Here is a 16,901-nt window from a genome sequence, read left to right on the forward strand (position 1 = left end):
CCTCCGCCATCTCCTTCAACACCTGGTTATGCCTCCATGTATAGGCCTGTAATAGACCTCCACATGCTGACAAAATGTGCTCTAGTGAGCCCTTCACCTTGTTGCAAACCCTGCATCCACCATCCTCCACAATGCCCCATCTCTGAAGATTTAGTGAGTATAGAGATGGTTTGAATTTGTCAAAAAGCTTTCGTAAAACCTTGAAGTTCTATTTATGTAGGCCTATACAAGAGATTATCAAATAAACTCATCCCTCAATTTGCTAAGTGATGTAATTTTTTTGTCATCTCAGCAAGTGTCAGATTAATTTTCAACGTCACAGTATGAAGTTTTGACACCTGGAATACAAGAGATTATTGAGATCATTAAATGAAGACATGCTCGCCAAAATGACAGTCTGCTATCATTTAATTTTGTGTGACAATTTTGCAGTATATAAAGGGTAAATTTGGCCTAAGAATTACATTTGAAAATGCAAGCTTACACAAGATTAAGGTCATTACTCTTTCTCACACTTTCCAGTAGCATATATGCATAAGAATGAAAGGTATTGATTCAAAACAGCTGTTGCAACTTCAAATACTATGGTTTCGTTGGCAACAAATTTATGTGTGTCATGTTAGCATGCGTTCACGAAACTGTGACAATGTTGTCAAAGGTATATGTGATGATATGGTATGATACTTCAGATTTGAGTGTCACGCCTCTCTTACTTTAGCATCATAAACAATATATTTGATTGTACACTGTATATTGAATTTCAATGTAGCAGTGCTACTGCCTCTGAATATTCAGACTATTTGATTGACAAGTCTGCCATGAGACCAAAATTCACGAAGGTGGTTTACATTTACGTTTTACATTATACGTTTCTGTATATCTCGCAAAACGTTAAAAGCTAAATCCTCACCTCAACCAGAACTTTACTGTCCCTTTTAAAAGCCATGGTTTATGCAAATTTCTTCTGCGTAAATATGATTGACAGATTGCGTACACCATCAGACGTCCAGTAACAAACACACATTGGTACGCGCATGTCAAAGGTATGCCTATTTCACGCTTATTTTAGACCATGGTCTAAATTTGTATCATAGTCTAAGTTTAAACCACCTTTGTGAATTCAGACCATTGTGTTCAATAGATTTTTTATTGAGGATTTTTATCTTTAACAGATAGTATTATGAGAATACATAGATGCACAAGATTATAATGCACAATGAAATGATGAAATTATAAAGATGCAATAGAAAAACAAAAGTAGAATCCTACATTGTATGATTTTCAACTACCATCTAAGAAAGCAGGATAAAATGGAGCTAGTATTCTCAATTTAGCAGTGGACCAGATATTTGTTGAGAGGTGACCAAACAAGTTGTCTCCTAAAGTCAAGGTTTTAATATGTTTGGTTGCTGAAGGCAGCATCGCACAACACATTGTAATGTTCTCTGCCTCTATGGAGAATATGATGTATGCAGGAATGTTTGCTCTGCATGTGGACTTAACCTCAGTTCAAAGTAGACATGTTTACGCTGTTATTAATGTCAAAGCAATAATTGTAAGAGATTGCGAGTATTTCACTGTGTTGGTTACTCTTTGCACTTTGCGTAAAGCTACATGAATTTTGCCCCCAAACTGCAAACTTGTATATTGGTTGGCAATAAAAAATTTGTCATCAGTTTGATGGCGTCGTAAAGATTGTTTAAGAGTTATTTTATTTGTGCTGAGAGATATTTTATCTATTTAGCAAAGATGGCATGTCAATGTGGTCTTTGCTTATGTGCAAGTTATTGCTGTTTGAAGAAGTTTGCCGGTGTGTGGCAATTTTAGTGGTCTCCATGTGGACATTATACCAGTTATATCCCAACGTTTCTTCTTTCTGCAAGACTTGTTTTGTGCATTATGTAAAATGCAGTCCACTTTATCAAACTTCAGTCTGGTAGAACTTAAAGGAATACTTGAAAGGAAAAGCAGGACTGTATAGACAGGAGTGATAGGGCATGTCTTTTATGAACAAGATTGTTATAGGAGTAATTGAATTTTACCATATATTGTATCCATACTGCATTTGTTCTCTTATGATTTGTCTCCACAAAAATCAGTACGATAAAATCACCAAACATCAATTACCACATCACAGTATTTTCAGTTTTCAATATCTTAAACTTTGAAATGACATATGATTGGTCTTCTTTCTCCAGAACCACAACCAACCATAGAAATGAGAAGAAAGCTGGCTGCAAGACAAATTGTAATTACAGAGGAAAGCAGCTTAGCTGTACAAATAAGTGTAATAGTCTGGAGAGTTTGGTAACAATTTGGATTTACAAATTGGCTCTCCCCAGGAATTTTCTTCAATAGATATCTATGCCAAGGTCCATTAGGACTCCAGACCTGCAAATGCAGGGAGATCCTCAAAGTTTGTAAAAGAATGTCATCATTGTACTTTATTCTTAAAATTTCTAAAGTCTGGAGACCTCTCCCTCAGCCCCACCCCCACCCCGAAAAAAGGAATTAATGTTATAGTGAATTTGAAAGCATGTTGAATCATTGTGAGGACCAGTCATCACATGTTGAATGCCTTCTTTTGCTGTATATGAAAAAAAAAAGAATCAGAGTTAAAAAAATGTCTTGTCTTGTAAAAAATAAAAACAAATTAAAGAAATGTATCGCCTTTCATGTAATTATCTGCCAATTCCTCATCATTATTAGACAGGAATGCATGCACTGTATTTTAATCAATCAAGTCCTTGGTTAAAGTTGCTGCAGAAATTAGCGTCTCTTCTTACCTAAATTGGCAACTCTGCATTTTTTTACTGTGTATCCTGTGTTGGAGAAAGATTGACTGAAACTTGTTAAAGTTGCTAAATCTGCACAAAATGATATAAAAAAGATAGGAATGCCATTTTCTGACAGAAACAACAAATTTATACAAGTGCACATCACAGGTTCGACACCCATGAATCATACAGCCCACAAGGTTATACAGCCCATGAGTTCGACACGAAGCTAACAAGGCCTAGGTGGCCGATACACTAAGCCCTGTGTTGTAATGTCTAACTTGTGGGCTCTTTTTACCTAGTGTCAAACTCATGGGCCTTAAGTGCCTTGTGTCGAAGTTGTGGTTTGTATGACTCATGGACCTTTTTGTCAATGTCCAACTCGTGGGCTGTATGACTCATGGGTGTCGGTCTAGTGGGGTGACCCCGTTTATGCTCCTCAGCTGTATTGCCAATGTTATTAAAGACATGCTGGATTACTGGAAGCTTCACAAAGGTTCCCTCAGTTTGCTTTTTCTTGGTTAATATTTCAAGTTAATATACTTTCATATAACTAACACTGTGAGACCTTTTCAGCCCAAAATACTCTCATGTCGTAGCAATCACTCATTGAAAGTTTTGGATTTATTGACTTCTACTTCTACGGTGCTTCTCATCAAAGCCTGTTCAGCAACTGGATGAGGGTTTGTGGTGTGGTGTTTCTGACAGTGGATGCTGTTTGTGCTTTGTGCTCTTTCAAATGTATAGGCGCTCATTGTGCAAGTAAAAAAAAATCTCTGCCATGCTTAGTTTAGCTTCTATGGCTCTCTTGAACTGCTCAACAGAGGGCAGTACAATGATGTGTTGAGGAAGCCTGTCTCAGTCTCTGATTGTCCTTGGGGGAAAAAACTGTTGACCAAGTCAAAAAGTAACAACCATTTTGAATTTTACGGTTTAGCTTCCCTTTGCAATCATTCTGCTTGTCACTTTTAAAATTAGTGATGTAGAGACTTGTTCATAATTCAACAACCAAATAAACATTGGTATATGACCAAGAAATATTCAAATGCAGGAGATTTTGTTTTATTTTAATGGAACACTAGGTATGCAATGAAGGAGTACAAATTATCACCAGCCTTCAACAACAAGAAGAACAAAGTGAACAGGTAAATGTCAATGAACACTTGCCGGAGAATAATCAAGATTGCCAAAAATTTACTCTAGGTATGGCCAACAAATTGAATTACAATCAAAATCAAGAATTCTATTTTTTGATCAATTTTTAAGATGACAAATTGTAAAGACTGTTTAGACGCCTACCATTATTTTCATTATTTAGATAAGACAAACACATAAAGAAGATACTTTTGAGTTTGTGATTGTGATAATAATAAGAGTATAATGTATTACTGGGTATTCTTGTACAGTAGTCAAGAAATGTTGCTGTTGGTATGACTGAAATTTGGGGAAAAGGCGTGGGTAAACAATAGACCGCATCAAATACAGAAATGTGATATCTTAGACTTGGTGGGTCAAAGGACTTATTTGTATGTGTGATGAGCATTAAGTCTGGAAAGTGTATTGTGAAGTCTGGTAGCACTAGCCTTGAGATCTGAAGCTGTATAGCGCCCTCACAGTTTGACATCATACAGTGACAGATACTAGTACAGCAGCGTATATTATACAAAGCTGAAATACAAGCTCATCATTCTGGACTCTGAGGGCTCAGTGTAGTGCTTTCATTTGACATTATACAACATGATATTTGAACATTCATCCAATGAAACCTACTCAATAGTTCAAGGAAAGTGAACACTCGACACATTTGTGACAAACATGTCATTTTAATATTTTGCCACACATTGTCACACATTGTCAAGATTTACTGTAGACGTATCGAGAACCATGCATAATAACGGAGGCATGCCAGTTGCCATAGCGACATTTCTAGTTTTGTTTTGTTTCGTTTTGATTTGCTTTGTTTTTCCACAGTAATTTTGATGCAATCTTCCATTGGGGGCTATATACCAGGGTGTGGTCCCCCAGTAACCCCCTTCTTGACAAGGCCCCATAAAATACGCAGGGCTGATGACATTACTTACAAAGATGCATCGCTTTCTTTCTCAAATGCTCAATCATTGTCACTGTAATTGCAGGTTTTGATGCTGTTTTTACAAAGTGCACCCGGGCATTTTTAAGATGGTGAAAGAGTATTGTGAAATGTGCATATCTTTTTCTTATGAAAATATAGGCCCTACCTTGCATTTGCTGTCCAGCCCTCGCTGTACAGCCCTCTATAGTGGCAATTTAAAATCTGAGTCATGAAATGCAAGGTACGTCTTGTAGTTTTAATCTATGTATACCGCATTATACTATCTTACACGCGTTGTATATCTAACTGTAGGATACTTCAGCGCTATTTACACATGCATTGGCCATCTCCGAATATGTTTCTTTTTGAAAGCATTAATACTTTAAAAGCCATATGTTAACTTTGTTTTGAGCATTGCGTCTCAATTGGATTTGTGTTATGTGTGTGTGTTGTGTGTGAGCGTATTATTGATAGGTGTTATGAATGTGAGATTAATAAAGGCCATTCGTGTGAAAGAAGCTTCTAGATTTTAGTTTCGTGTGCAGGTGTGTGTGTGTGTGTGTGTGTGTGTGTGTGTGTCTGTCTGTCTGTCTGTCTGTGTTGTAACATTATCGCGTCATTTTCAGTCTCCACGGATGTCCTGTTGTATGTGGTAGGGTTCAAAGTTCATTTCAGACCCGCACTTTTTTCGATTGATTGTTCGATCAATGTTTGCTCGCTCAAAGCTTTGATATTCGAATGTTCAAGGTTCCTAATTCTATTTAGTATAGTATTGTGTGAAGGTGGAATGGCATTGCATATAGCGTGGCACATATAGGGTCATTTTCTGTTATTTTCCATGTTATTTATTATTCATTTATTCATTTGTTTATTCATTTTGATGTTGACTGTAGTAGAGACATTTACATGTATTTCAGATATTCTGTTGGAGCCTGGACGAAATCAATTATACCTATCTTTATTTTGTTTCTTTGTTTCATGTTAGCTGCTTTTAACATATCATATTAACCACTGAGAGCTGTTATCAAAAAAATAATAATAATGATAATAATAAGAGAGTGATAGAGTTACCACATTTGCTGCATACCTGTAGGTCAGTTGTACCACAAAACATCCTACCACATTAAAAATTTGCAATAAAGCCTAAAATATAAGTTGATATCTTTTTCAATAAACCATAGGCCTAACTGTAGACGGTTTTAGAAACAGTTTGATAAACCTATTGTTCACATTTTGTATATATTCACCAATATAGGTCCTATACTTAACATAGATTATACTGATTAACAGTTTAGATTGGTTGTTTCTATCCCTAACTCACATTTTTGTGCATACAGCATTGCACAGCATACATACGCATACATACACACACGCACACACACGCGCGCGCGCACACACACACACACACACACACATTAACCTTTGCATATAAGCTTTCCGAAACATGAGTGGAGTCTGACCATATAAACGTGCCTATTAAGAAAACGTTGATATTGAATGGAAGAGTTGTTTACTTCGATTTCAAACATACACCAAACAGTAACCCACAAATCATTGACATTTCAAGACTTTAGTTTTTAAAGATATTCGTCATTTATTATTTGAGAGCTAAGGTTAGTTCTCCCAACTTGCTATAATGGATTAAGAATGATGAAAAAAAACAACCACTAAACAATGAATCACTCGACTAGTTTAAGGAAAATAAGGCAATCTAAATAATCTTTGTCTGAAATTTAGATTGTGTGTGGACCTCAGGAGGTGCAAACTCTTACCAAACGTTATTCATGATGTTATAGAATGACAAAGAAAATTTACAATGAATAAGAAAATCATTTCCGTGGTAATTTCTTTTCCTTCTTAGATCAGTTGATGGAGACCCTTTTCAGGCTTTGACAATTGTCTTGATATAGCGGGTCAAGAGAGTGTGTATTTTTCATTAAAAATGATAATAATGGTGATGATGATGATGATAACAATAATAATGATTATAATATGTATAATATTCTTATGAATGCATTTCCTTGCCGAGGACGCAAGACACCGATTTTCCCCTTGAATATAAAAACCAACTTCACACATTGTAGTCCATGGGCCAAGACCCGAAAAATGGGCTGTTGGTACCACCTGAGGTGGCACAACCTTTTTGGTGTCAGTTTGTTTGTCGGGCATAGATATGCTTATCAAGCTATGATAGCATTTCCAAATGAGTAGCTTAGTCATGATAAATTATTTTTTAACCAGTTTGGTCTCGTTTTTATATCCCTATACTTCTGAATCGAAACTAACCGCTATACAAAGAAGAGCACTGTCTTCCGTATGTCCACAGGTGTTCTGTTGTAAACGCGGTGCGCTTAGTCTGTATTCAAGTCAGCGAAGGTAATATCCAAAGGGTTATGATGTCCACAGCTGTCATGCGGTGCGCTTAGTCTTTATCTACACCAATGTACCGTTTATCATATCTAAAGTTCCTCATAAAAGGGATTATCTATACTGTTTTTATACTACCCTATCAACAAATACATCAATTTTAAACAAAAATCACTCTGTTCATTTGCAATATTATTCATTATAATGTATCGTAGTGTACCGGTACATTGTTTTTGCATTATCTTATATTGTTGGATGGAAATAAAGCGACATTGGCGTGGTATTAGCGTTTTCACCGTAACGTTTTCGCCGGAAAATGATAAATAATTGAAAAATACGGTAAAATTCACGAGGAACTGCTTTATTTTTTGCTGTTGTTTTTAGATAAAAGGATATCCACTGTATCATACGCTTTGGATATTCCCTTCGCCGTCTAGAATAAAGACTAAGCGCTGTGGACAGCATAGCCTTTGGATATTCCCTTCGCTGCCTTGAATAAAGACTAAGCGCACCGCGTTTACAACAGAACACCTGTGAACATACCATAGAGCTGCATTTTACAGCTCTATGGAACATACAGAAGGCAGTGCTCTTCCTTGTATGCGGTTAGTTTCGATTCAGAAGTATAGGGATGTAACAACGAAACCAAATTGGTTAAAAATTCATTTATTATGACTAAGCTACTCATTTGGAAATGCTATCATAGCTTGATGAGCATATCTATGCCCGACAAACAAAATGACACCAAAAAGGTTTTGCCACCTCAGATGGTACCAATATCTGGCCTGGCCCATGGACTATTGTGCACGTCTTTTAAATCAGTACAATTCATAAAGCACCATGCAATCTTTCCTATTATGCAGTGTCCAAGTATAGTTTATTCCGTTGTCAGTATTGTGACTTAGCAGCTTGTCTGAATGTCAGTAATATTGTTTACTGTTCACGTTCAGTATTAGATTGGCGGTTTGGTATTTCTGGATTAAGTGTAATGCTCTCTTTTCGAACCTGGCCATTCTGTTTTCTTTGCACGCCAGCACCTGTATGATGGTGCCCACCCTCCCACCACCTTATTATGAAAAAAAAATGAAATAAAGAAACTTAAAACTTGTTATTATACAATCGGGTAAATATGTACGTTATAGCGCTTAAAGGTATGGTGTAGTATTGGTTGAAATGAAGATTGAGCTGTTAATTTTTCACGAGATACTAAGAAGCCGCTTATGAAATGGTAGGGAGCACACAATCCAAAGAGAAATTCACAATTTATTTGATGAAATCTGTTTTGAAATGGCTGAGATATCCAAACACATAGTAAAACAAAGTAATCATATTAAAATCCTTAGAATCCCTTATTTTGGATATCTCAGCCATTTCAAAACCACTTTTCATCAAATAAACTTTTAATCTCTCCCGCTCTCTCTTATTTCGTAAGAGGTTTCTAATCATCTCACAAGTTGAAAACCCCATCTCAACTAAAACCTACCATCCCTTTAAAAGTAATGCGTGTTTTATTATGTTTGTTCGTGAGTGTGTGTGTGTGTGTGTGTGTGTGTGCAATTTATGTACACAAATGTATTGTATAGGCGAAAAAATATCAATGCCATGAAGGAGTAGCTTTGCACGTGATCAATGCCGAACATTAATGTCTGAGCCACTACATATTAATGTGTGGGGAAAACCCACGACACGAAAATAGATCTTTGTTATCTACGCATTGACACACCCGGTGGTGCAATGCACCCAAGACATACTAGGTAGTGGAATATTTGTCAATTCGGCAGCCATTCGATTGTGTTCTCCACCAGTAAGGATTTTACTCAAATTAACATCATTTAATTTTCTCTACATAAAATTACGTGATAAAATGCATCGGGAGAAGATAAAAAGGATAGATTGTTTTACCCTGCAATTTGCAAAAACAGCGTGTTTTGAGATCTATATAATGTGCTAAGAGTGGCGGATATCAAAACATACCACCAGTTTATGACGCCAGAATAAAACGCCATTTTGACGCAGAAACTCAGGAAACGTATCACCAATTCTTGTACTTCTCTGCTCTCCGTTCTGACTGGATTAGGTAAGTAGGGCCTATTCCTCTTGATTTCATCTTATGGTTTCGTATAGTGAGATGTGTTGTGGACTCAAACGATGATTTCAGATTTTGTCCGCTGCGTACATTGTAGGATAAGATGTTTTATTAATATCATTTTGTCTCGTTTGACCCAGGTGGCTGATTACATTCGAATAGCTATGTTGGGACTACAGGCATGACCGATCGTATCAGGGGCATGCTGCCTTGCATTATGGAATAGCCTCCCAAATTATTATCAAACACGTGGACACAATACAAAAATTCACGAAATCTTTAAAATCTTTTTTTTTTTTAACTGGGCATATACATGTGCATGTGCCCTATCAAAAAGCAGGATTTTCGCTGTATTTCACTTGTTATTTTGATTTTTTATTAAAGCTCACAAAGACCTTCTCAAAGGCATGATTTAATATACAAGAACTGCATTTTGATTGATTGATTGACTTACTGACTGCCCAGCTAACACAAAGACGTTTTCTGAACGGTCTTGAAACGTTCCAAGTTCGTTATTGATTTTAGACGTTTTGTCAAAACGTTTTCAGAACGTGTATTTGTTGAAGGTTTTCGAAGTATTTAAAATGTTTCAAATGGACGTTATAAAAACGTTCTTAAACGTTAAGAAAACCAATGAAAAACCTTTCGGAATTTTTAAGGACCTGTAGAAAACCTTTTGACCGTTATAGACGACATTAAAACCTTTTAACAATATTCAGAACGTTCTGTGGACGTTCTGCGGACTGGTGTAGAAAACCGTCTAGAACGTTCAATATACGTTTTAAGAATGTCTAATGATTATTTTTATAGGGTTTAAATATATAGGTTTAAAAATCATATAAGTATATATATATATATATGTATATATAGGTTTATAAATCACATATTTCATGATATATGTATATCTATATATATATATATATATATAATATGTTTATAAATCATATATTTAATGATATATATATATATATATATATATATAGGTTTATAAATCACATATTTCATGATATATGTATATCTATATATATAAAATAGGTTTATAAATCATATATTGAATGATATATATTATATATATATATATATATATATATATATATATAGTTATGAGATTACATAGACACAATCTGAGATTATTGTATCCTAATCCTATATAATATATCCTAACCTGTTCCTAATGTCCTACCACCTATACTACATCCTATTCCCAACTAATGAATTTGTATCACTGGTTACTAAAATTAGATCACACACACCTTACTTTGAATATTCATAATTTGGCATGAATATTCATAATTTGGAAACCAATGATGAACACGCAGTGGACCAAATAAACACGTTTTTTAACGTTCATTAAAGACGAAGTTGACGTAGCAGACCTAATGAAAACGTTTTGTGGACGTTTATAAAGGACGAAGACGTTGCAGACATAATGCGTCATTGTAACGTCCATTGACATTTTAAAAACGTTTTCCGAAAAACCTGTGCTTTGCGGTAAACGCCAAGTCCCCACTTTGACGTTGTGTGTACGTGTTAAAAACGTCCATTTTATACGAAGACGTACGGAACCTAAAAAAAACAACAACAACAACAAAAAAACAAGTTTAGGAAACGATCTGAAAACGTTCTGTTTGCTGGGTGACTAATTGAATGAATGATTGATTGATGGATTGATTAATTCTGTGTTAGAGCACAGTTGTAAGACTGAAAAGATTATCTTTCTTTGTTAATGAAGATCTCCAGATACAATCACACTGCTATCTTGATGTCAGAACGTCGACGGAGTTGACAGAGTAGAAATACTTAGTTTTTCGTTTCAATCTACGATGTTTTATCGTTAAGGTTTCAGAGTAGATCTCGAGGTAGCAACTGTGGAATTAAGGTACAGGTCCGATGAAATACAAGTATATGCATGTGAATATACACTGGCTGTTACTTGCTGAACACGTTCAAGCGTTCAGTAATTCTTTGCTTCATGTTCAGATAACTCAGAGTAATTTAATTCTATTGAAGACATAGGAAACTGTTGTACAGTATAGATGTGTGTGCGTGTGTATATGTGTATGTGTCTTTGTGACGTAGGTACAACACTGTTTTCAAAATCCATGTTCCTCAATCTGTCTCACTGAAAATCTCACACCACTTTATGTCAAAGGGAAAGGAATATTACAATATCTGCATCTTCAATCTTGTAAATTCTAAGATGCATGGAGAGATTATTTCTATGATTTATATATTCTGTACATAAATGTATTATGGTACATAGCTTGATATCTCTCTTCAAACAGCTCCGTGGAGCTGAAGTTACCTTTAAAGGACAACTTCAGCTTAAAGGCATTATCTATTTGCATAATTTTTATGAAACAATAAACCCGCTTTAGTGCTTCAAAACAGTTCAAAATGTGATTTGAGGATAGAAACAACCAACGTAAAAATACTTTATCAGTATAATCAATAGTAAATACCGTTAAATATACAAAATATGAATAATAGTTCAGTAGATAAAATTGTTTCCAGAATGATTCGTCTGTACAGTTATGTCTCTTTTTTGAGATTTTTTATTCTTATATGTATTATGGTAGAATGTTTTGAGATACGGACCTTATACAGTATATGCACCAAATTTGATAACTCGAACAATCATTGAATAACTGCTCCCAGCGGTAAATAGTACCTTTAATATAATCATGGATTGGGAAAACAGAGCAATATCAGTGGAACACAATCGTTGTCAGTGAAAGTTTGAGGAAAATCGGACAATCCGTTCAAAAGTTATGCATTTTTGAAGTGTCATTGACGCCATTGCTGAATGAGAAGATACTGCAGCCTATCATGTCACATGCGTAGAACGATATAAAGAAAATAAACAGCATTCACCATATTTCCACTTTTCTCGCATAATAAAAGAACATTAGACTTGCCTCTTTCAGAAGGCAAGGGAATAGTATTACCCTTAACGCCCGTCATTAGCAAGTTGAGAGAATGTGTACTTTAAAAAAAAAAAAAAATTGTGTTTTGTTTTTATGTTTTCCTTATATTGTCCTCCGCGTGTGACATCACAAACTGTAGTAGTCTTCTCGTCCAGCAGTGACTGTGCAGAATCTTTAAAAATTCATAACTTTTGGACGGATTGTCCGACTTCCCTGTACTTCCACTAATACGGCTGCATGTACTCCATCCACATGTATATCAAGGTGATACAATGTCAGGAAGGATATTTTACTATATATTTGTTTCATGTGGACAACAGTTACAATTTTTATACTCGGCAAACAACGTGAACGATCCTAGCTTTTTAAAAAGTATAAAGGCAAAGGCTAACATGACGTGAATGTAGGGAATGGTGTTGAAATTGGGCAAATTCTTTTGTAGAAACTTGCCTTGTCACATGATATAAATCTGAAGAAAATAATTAAGATTTGTATATAACAACAAATATGATGCAGGAATTGCATGAAACAAATATGAGGGGAAATAATAAAATCTTGGAGGATTTGATATTGACCTCTGACCCGCTAACCTTTGACCCATGACCCCTAAATTCCCTGGATAGTCATTGCCAGTCAGTACATGTATATAATTATACTAAGTTCCATGAAGATACCTTGGAACATTTGCGAGATATGGAGACAAAAATGAGATAGTTTGAAATATTCACTTGACCTTTGACCTTTGACTTCATGACCGGAAACTCTCTCTGGAGAATCTTCATTTGGTGATGCAGTCAAACCTAGCGGTCACCCGAGAAAACAACAAAAGTTGCCACTAAAGACAGGTGACCGCTATTGACAATTTGGTGGTCATTTTCAATGTCAATACTTGCATTTTATCATCACAGAAAACACCGCGCGCTATTCCTAAAAACAACCAGCATATAAGTGCATGTGCAGCTATATTATGGGGATTTTTCGTTTTGTTCAATTTACTTTTTGCCTACTTTTGTTCTTTTGATTTTGAAAATAACATTTCGGACCTAAAGAACTGCTCTGGTTCGTACCGGTTTGCATGAACGGGGTTCACGAGTGAATTCGAGGGGATTAATAATGCGCGAAGCTGACGTAAACAACAAACGATACCCAGTCAAGTACAATATTGTCCTTATTCAAATGGATTTTAACACTAATTAGTCAGCATTTTGGTAAAATTGTAAGATGTTATAAGGATATGTCTTTGCCTTTGAAGCATCTATTCAGGGCGGCATTAAACTGAAGCCTACGTCTACAAGTTAGCGGCAAGACGGTTCTTCATGGCGAAGAGCTGTATTAATTTTGCCAATCATGTCTGTGTGATTGTGACTGAGCTAGGACTCGATAGAATTAATGCAATGAAAGCCGACGTATTCAAGGCTGATTTAGCGGTTCGGCTAAAAATTTTTTTTTGTGGCAGGTAGATATTCATCACGGGATACAAAATGAGTGGTCGCCGGCAGGGGGGCGTTAAAGAAAGGGTCTATAATACAGCAATTTCGTGTGGGGGATTTGTAAGTGACCGCTATAAGCAGGTGGCCGCTATAGATAGGTGGCTGCTAGGACAGGTTTGACTGTACATGTAAACACTAAGTTTCAAAAAATATCTTCAGGCATTGTATAGATATGGGGGAAATGGTGAAATTTTGAGCATTTGCCTTTGAACCTTTGACCTTGAGCATGTGCTTATACACACTGTATATTGATAGGCACAACTTCGCTCACTCATACTACATATACATTTTTTTTTAGTTACGCTGTACTTCGTGGCGGAGGCATAAAAACAATCTAATAAACCTCTTACATGTCGCCAGTTTCTATGTACAGTAATTGTGTAAAGAGAAACCTGAGACAGCCGTTGACATTCTAATACCAAAGTAGTCACGAAGCTGGTCAAAAGATTGAAAGAAATTCTTCAAAACTTTTTCTTTCATTTCTTTTCGTTTTACGCAGAAACATCACCATGGCAACCAGTGTCAATGACCTCGTGACATGTAACCTCCAGTGCCCCATTTGCATAAACGTCTTTGTTGATCCACGGCTTCTGTCCTGCTCCCACACCTATTGCAAAGACTGTCTGATGCGACTCTCTAACTCTCAGAAGGGGCGCAAGATAATATGTCCCGTTTGCCGAAAGGTGACCAACGTCCCTAAAGGAAATGTCGACCTACTGCAAAGTAACCAGCCAATCAAGTCTCTAATCGAAGATGTCAAAAACCAGACCCAAGCCTGCACCGTGTGCCGAGGAAACGAAAAGCCACTAGCCATCACCTACTGCCAAGAATGCGACGACTACATGTGCGTCGACTGCCACAAGACTCACGACAGGTGGGACAAGTTTGCGGGACACGAGGTTGTGAAGGTGGATGACATTAATTCGGGGAAAGTTTCAAAGAAGAAGCGCCGTAAGTGTCAGAAGCACAAGTCCGAGGATGAGGAATGTTTCTGCGTCGAGTGCAAGAGGTTTGTCTGTTTCCGGTGTGGCATGATGGAACACGGTAAAAAGGGGCACAACGTACTTGACGGTAAAGAGCATGAAGACGAACAGAAGGAGAAGATCGGTGAGCTACGTGGTCGGGCCGACGTCGAGAAGTCGAAGATTGATGAATACATCGTGTTCATCGAGGAGCAGCAGGCAAAGATGCAGCAAGTCCTGGATAAGCTCTCCCGGGAGATCGAACAGACTTGCGAAGAGTCGATCCAACAGCTTCAGGAGAGAAGAGATCACCTGATCAAAGAGTGTACGAGGCGTATCGAGGTATTCAACAAAGAGCTGCAAGGCATGAAAGATGCCAGCAAGCTACAAATCAGTCAGATGAAGGAAGTGAGTGATCTGGTTGAGAATGGTTTGAAGATGCCTCTGGAGGGCGAAGCGCTGACTGCGCATGACACACTGTGTCAAAATTTGGAAGAGATTCTTGGCATGAGTAAGCGGGACTACGAACAGCCACGGAAAACGACTTGGCGAGGAGAGCGCGTCGCTTTCCAGCGGATTAGACGAAGAGCAAGAGGTTTGAATGAGCTTGATCTTGGAGAGGTTGTCATTGCCAATTGGGTTTTGGATCAAGTCGTCCCGTTTCCCACGAAAGATGGGATCAACTGCATCGCCTCTTCTCCAAATGGCCAAGTGGCAGCTGGTTCTCGATTTGGAGGACTTTTCTTGTATGACGTAGAAGGCAAACAGCAGGTTGTTCTGAAAGATGTTGGTATCAGAGGTGTTGCTTTTCTGTCGGATGGACGTGTCGCTGTTCGTGACAGCCATAACCACATTTCGATCTACACCAAGTCCTTCGTCAATCAGGGCATACAGTCAGAATTCATTACTCCGAGTCATGATGAAGGCGGATTTGGTGGTTTTGCTGTCGATTACGAGGACAGCGCCCTCATTGCTAGCTTCACGAAGCTGAAGAAAATCTTCGTCTATCCGATAAGAGGTGGCAAACCGGCGAAAAAGATTTCGTGTGATTTCAAGCCAATTGAGGTCTTCGGCTTGCGATCGAGTGTAATACTTGTTGTAACTGAGGAGAACCTAGGAATTTTGGATTCGACGGGAAATTTCAAGAAGGGGTTGACAAGGAAAGGTTACCGGCCACAACCCGCGGTCTGTCTTGACGGGACCATTGCGGTTGCCTGGGTAAAGCATGACGAAGGACTGCTGATGATCGAGCAGTACTCTCGTAATTTGGAGCCTCTGAGAACGCTGGTGGCAGATTTCAAGTTCCAGATCCCTCAGCATTCTTGGTATCACCTGCGTGAATTTTCGACCGGGGAGCTGGCGTTTTGTACCCCGGACAACCTTTACATCTTTCGTAAGACCTCCTCTGTCTCCTGAGATAACATGGTAATTTTTCTCCTTCTTCTTCTCCTTTCTTTCCTTCTTTACTTCTTTCTATGTCTAGTCCCATACCGTCATGACTATCGAGTCTTTTTTGCCTGCTCTGAGCGATCCATCGATGAATAATTTCTGTGTCGTGTGCTGTGGCTTCAGAAAATCGTTTCTTCCAGCGTCGATTTCAAACTTTTTCTTCATTCATGATCTAGTCACCGTATATCTTATTTGTACATTCTTTTCTTCTCCTTTGTAAAGCAGCAATTGATGTGGTTTGATTTTGTTCTAGCATAATCATCATTATCAAAGTGATAGCGCGACATTAACGGTGACAACGATACGTAACTATATATCATTCAATTACTTTTCATGACAACCATTACGTGTTTCGTAAGACCTCCTCTATTTCCTAAATGAACGTGACGGTCTTTCTCCTTCTTTTACTTCTTCATTTTCTTCTCTTATATTCCTTCCGTCCTTCCATGCCCATCCCTAGATTCTGATGACTATCGAGACTTGTCCTTTTGTAAGTCAAAGAAATCTACCAGCGATCCAATAATGCACTAATTCTATTATGTTTCAAGAACTCGTTTTCCCTATAGCGTTGAGTTGTTTTGTGGTATCTCGAGACTTAGGTTCACATGTGCTTCACCTTTCTTCGTACATGACTTAATAATCACGTTATGTCTTTGTGCATTGTAACTTATCAAGAGAGAAAAAAAATGAAACATGACATTGTGTTACATGTGCGGATATTCATCTGTATCCTGTTTACGTCTCTATTTATCGTCTATCTGGTTCTTGGCGG

General features: G+C 37.4%; 1 protein-coding gene across 1 annotated transcript; it reads left to right on the forward strand.

The window, feature by feature from the left end:
* Positions 1–8,979: 8,979 nt before the first annotated feature.
* LOC139724765 (uncharacterized) lies at positions 8,980–16,263 on the forward strand. Its single transcript, XM_071635886.1, has 2 exons — positions 8,980–9,292; positions 14,218–16,263. Exon 2 carries the CDS (start codon positions 14,228–14,230, stop codon positions 16,094–16,096), a length of 1,869 nt encoding a protein of 622 aa, XP_071491987.1. The 5' UTR covers positions 8,980–9,292; positions 14,218–14,227; the 3' UTR covers positions 16,097–16,263.
* Positions 16,264–16,901: the final 638 nt, after the last annotated feature.

The sequence above is a fragment of the Diadema antillarum genome, unplaced genomic scaffold (genome assembly GCF_040938485.1).
Source record: "Diadema antillarum isolate AM-2024a unplaced genomic scaffold, OU_Dant_1.0 scf00000015, whole genome shotgun sequence".
NCBI lineage: Eukaryota > Metazoa > Echinodermata > Echinoidea > Diadematoida > Diadematidae > Diadema > Diadema antillarum.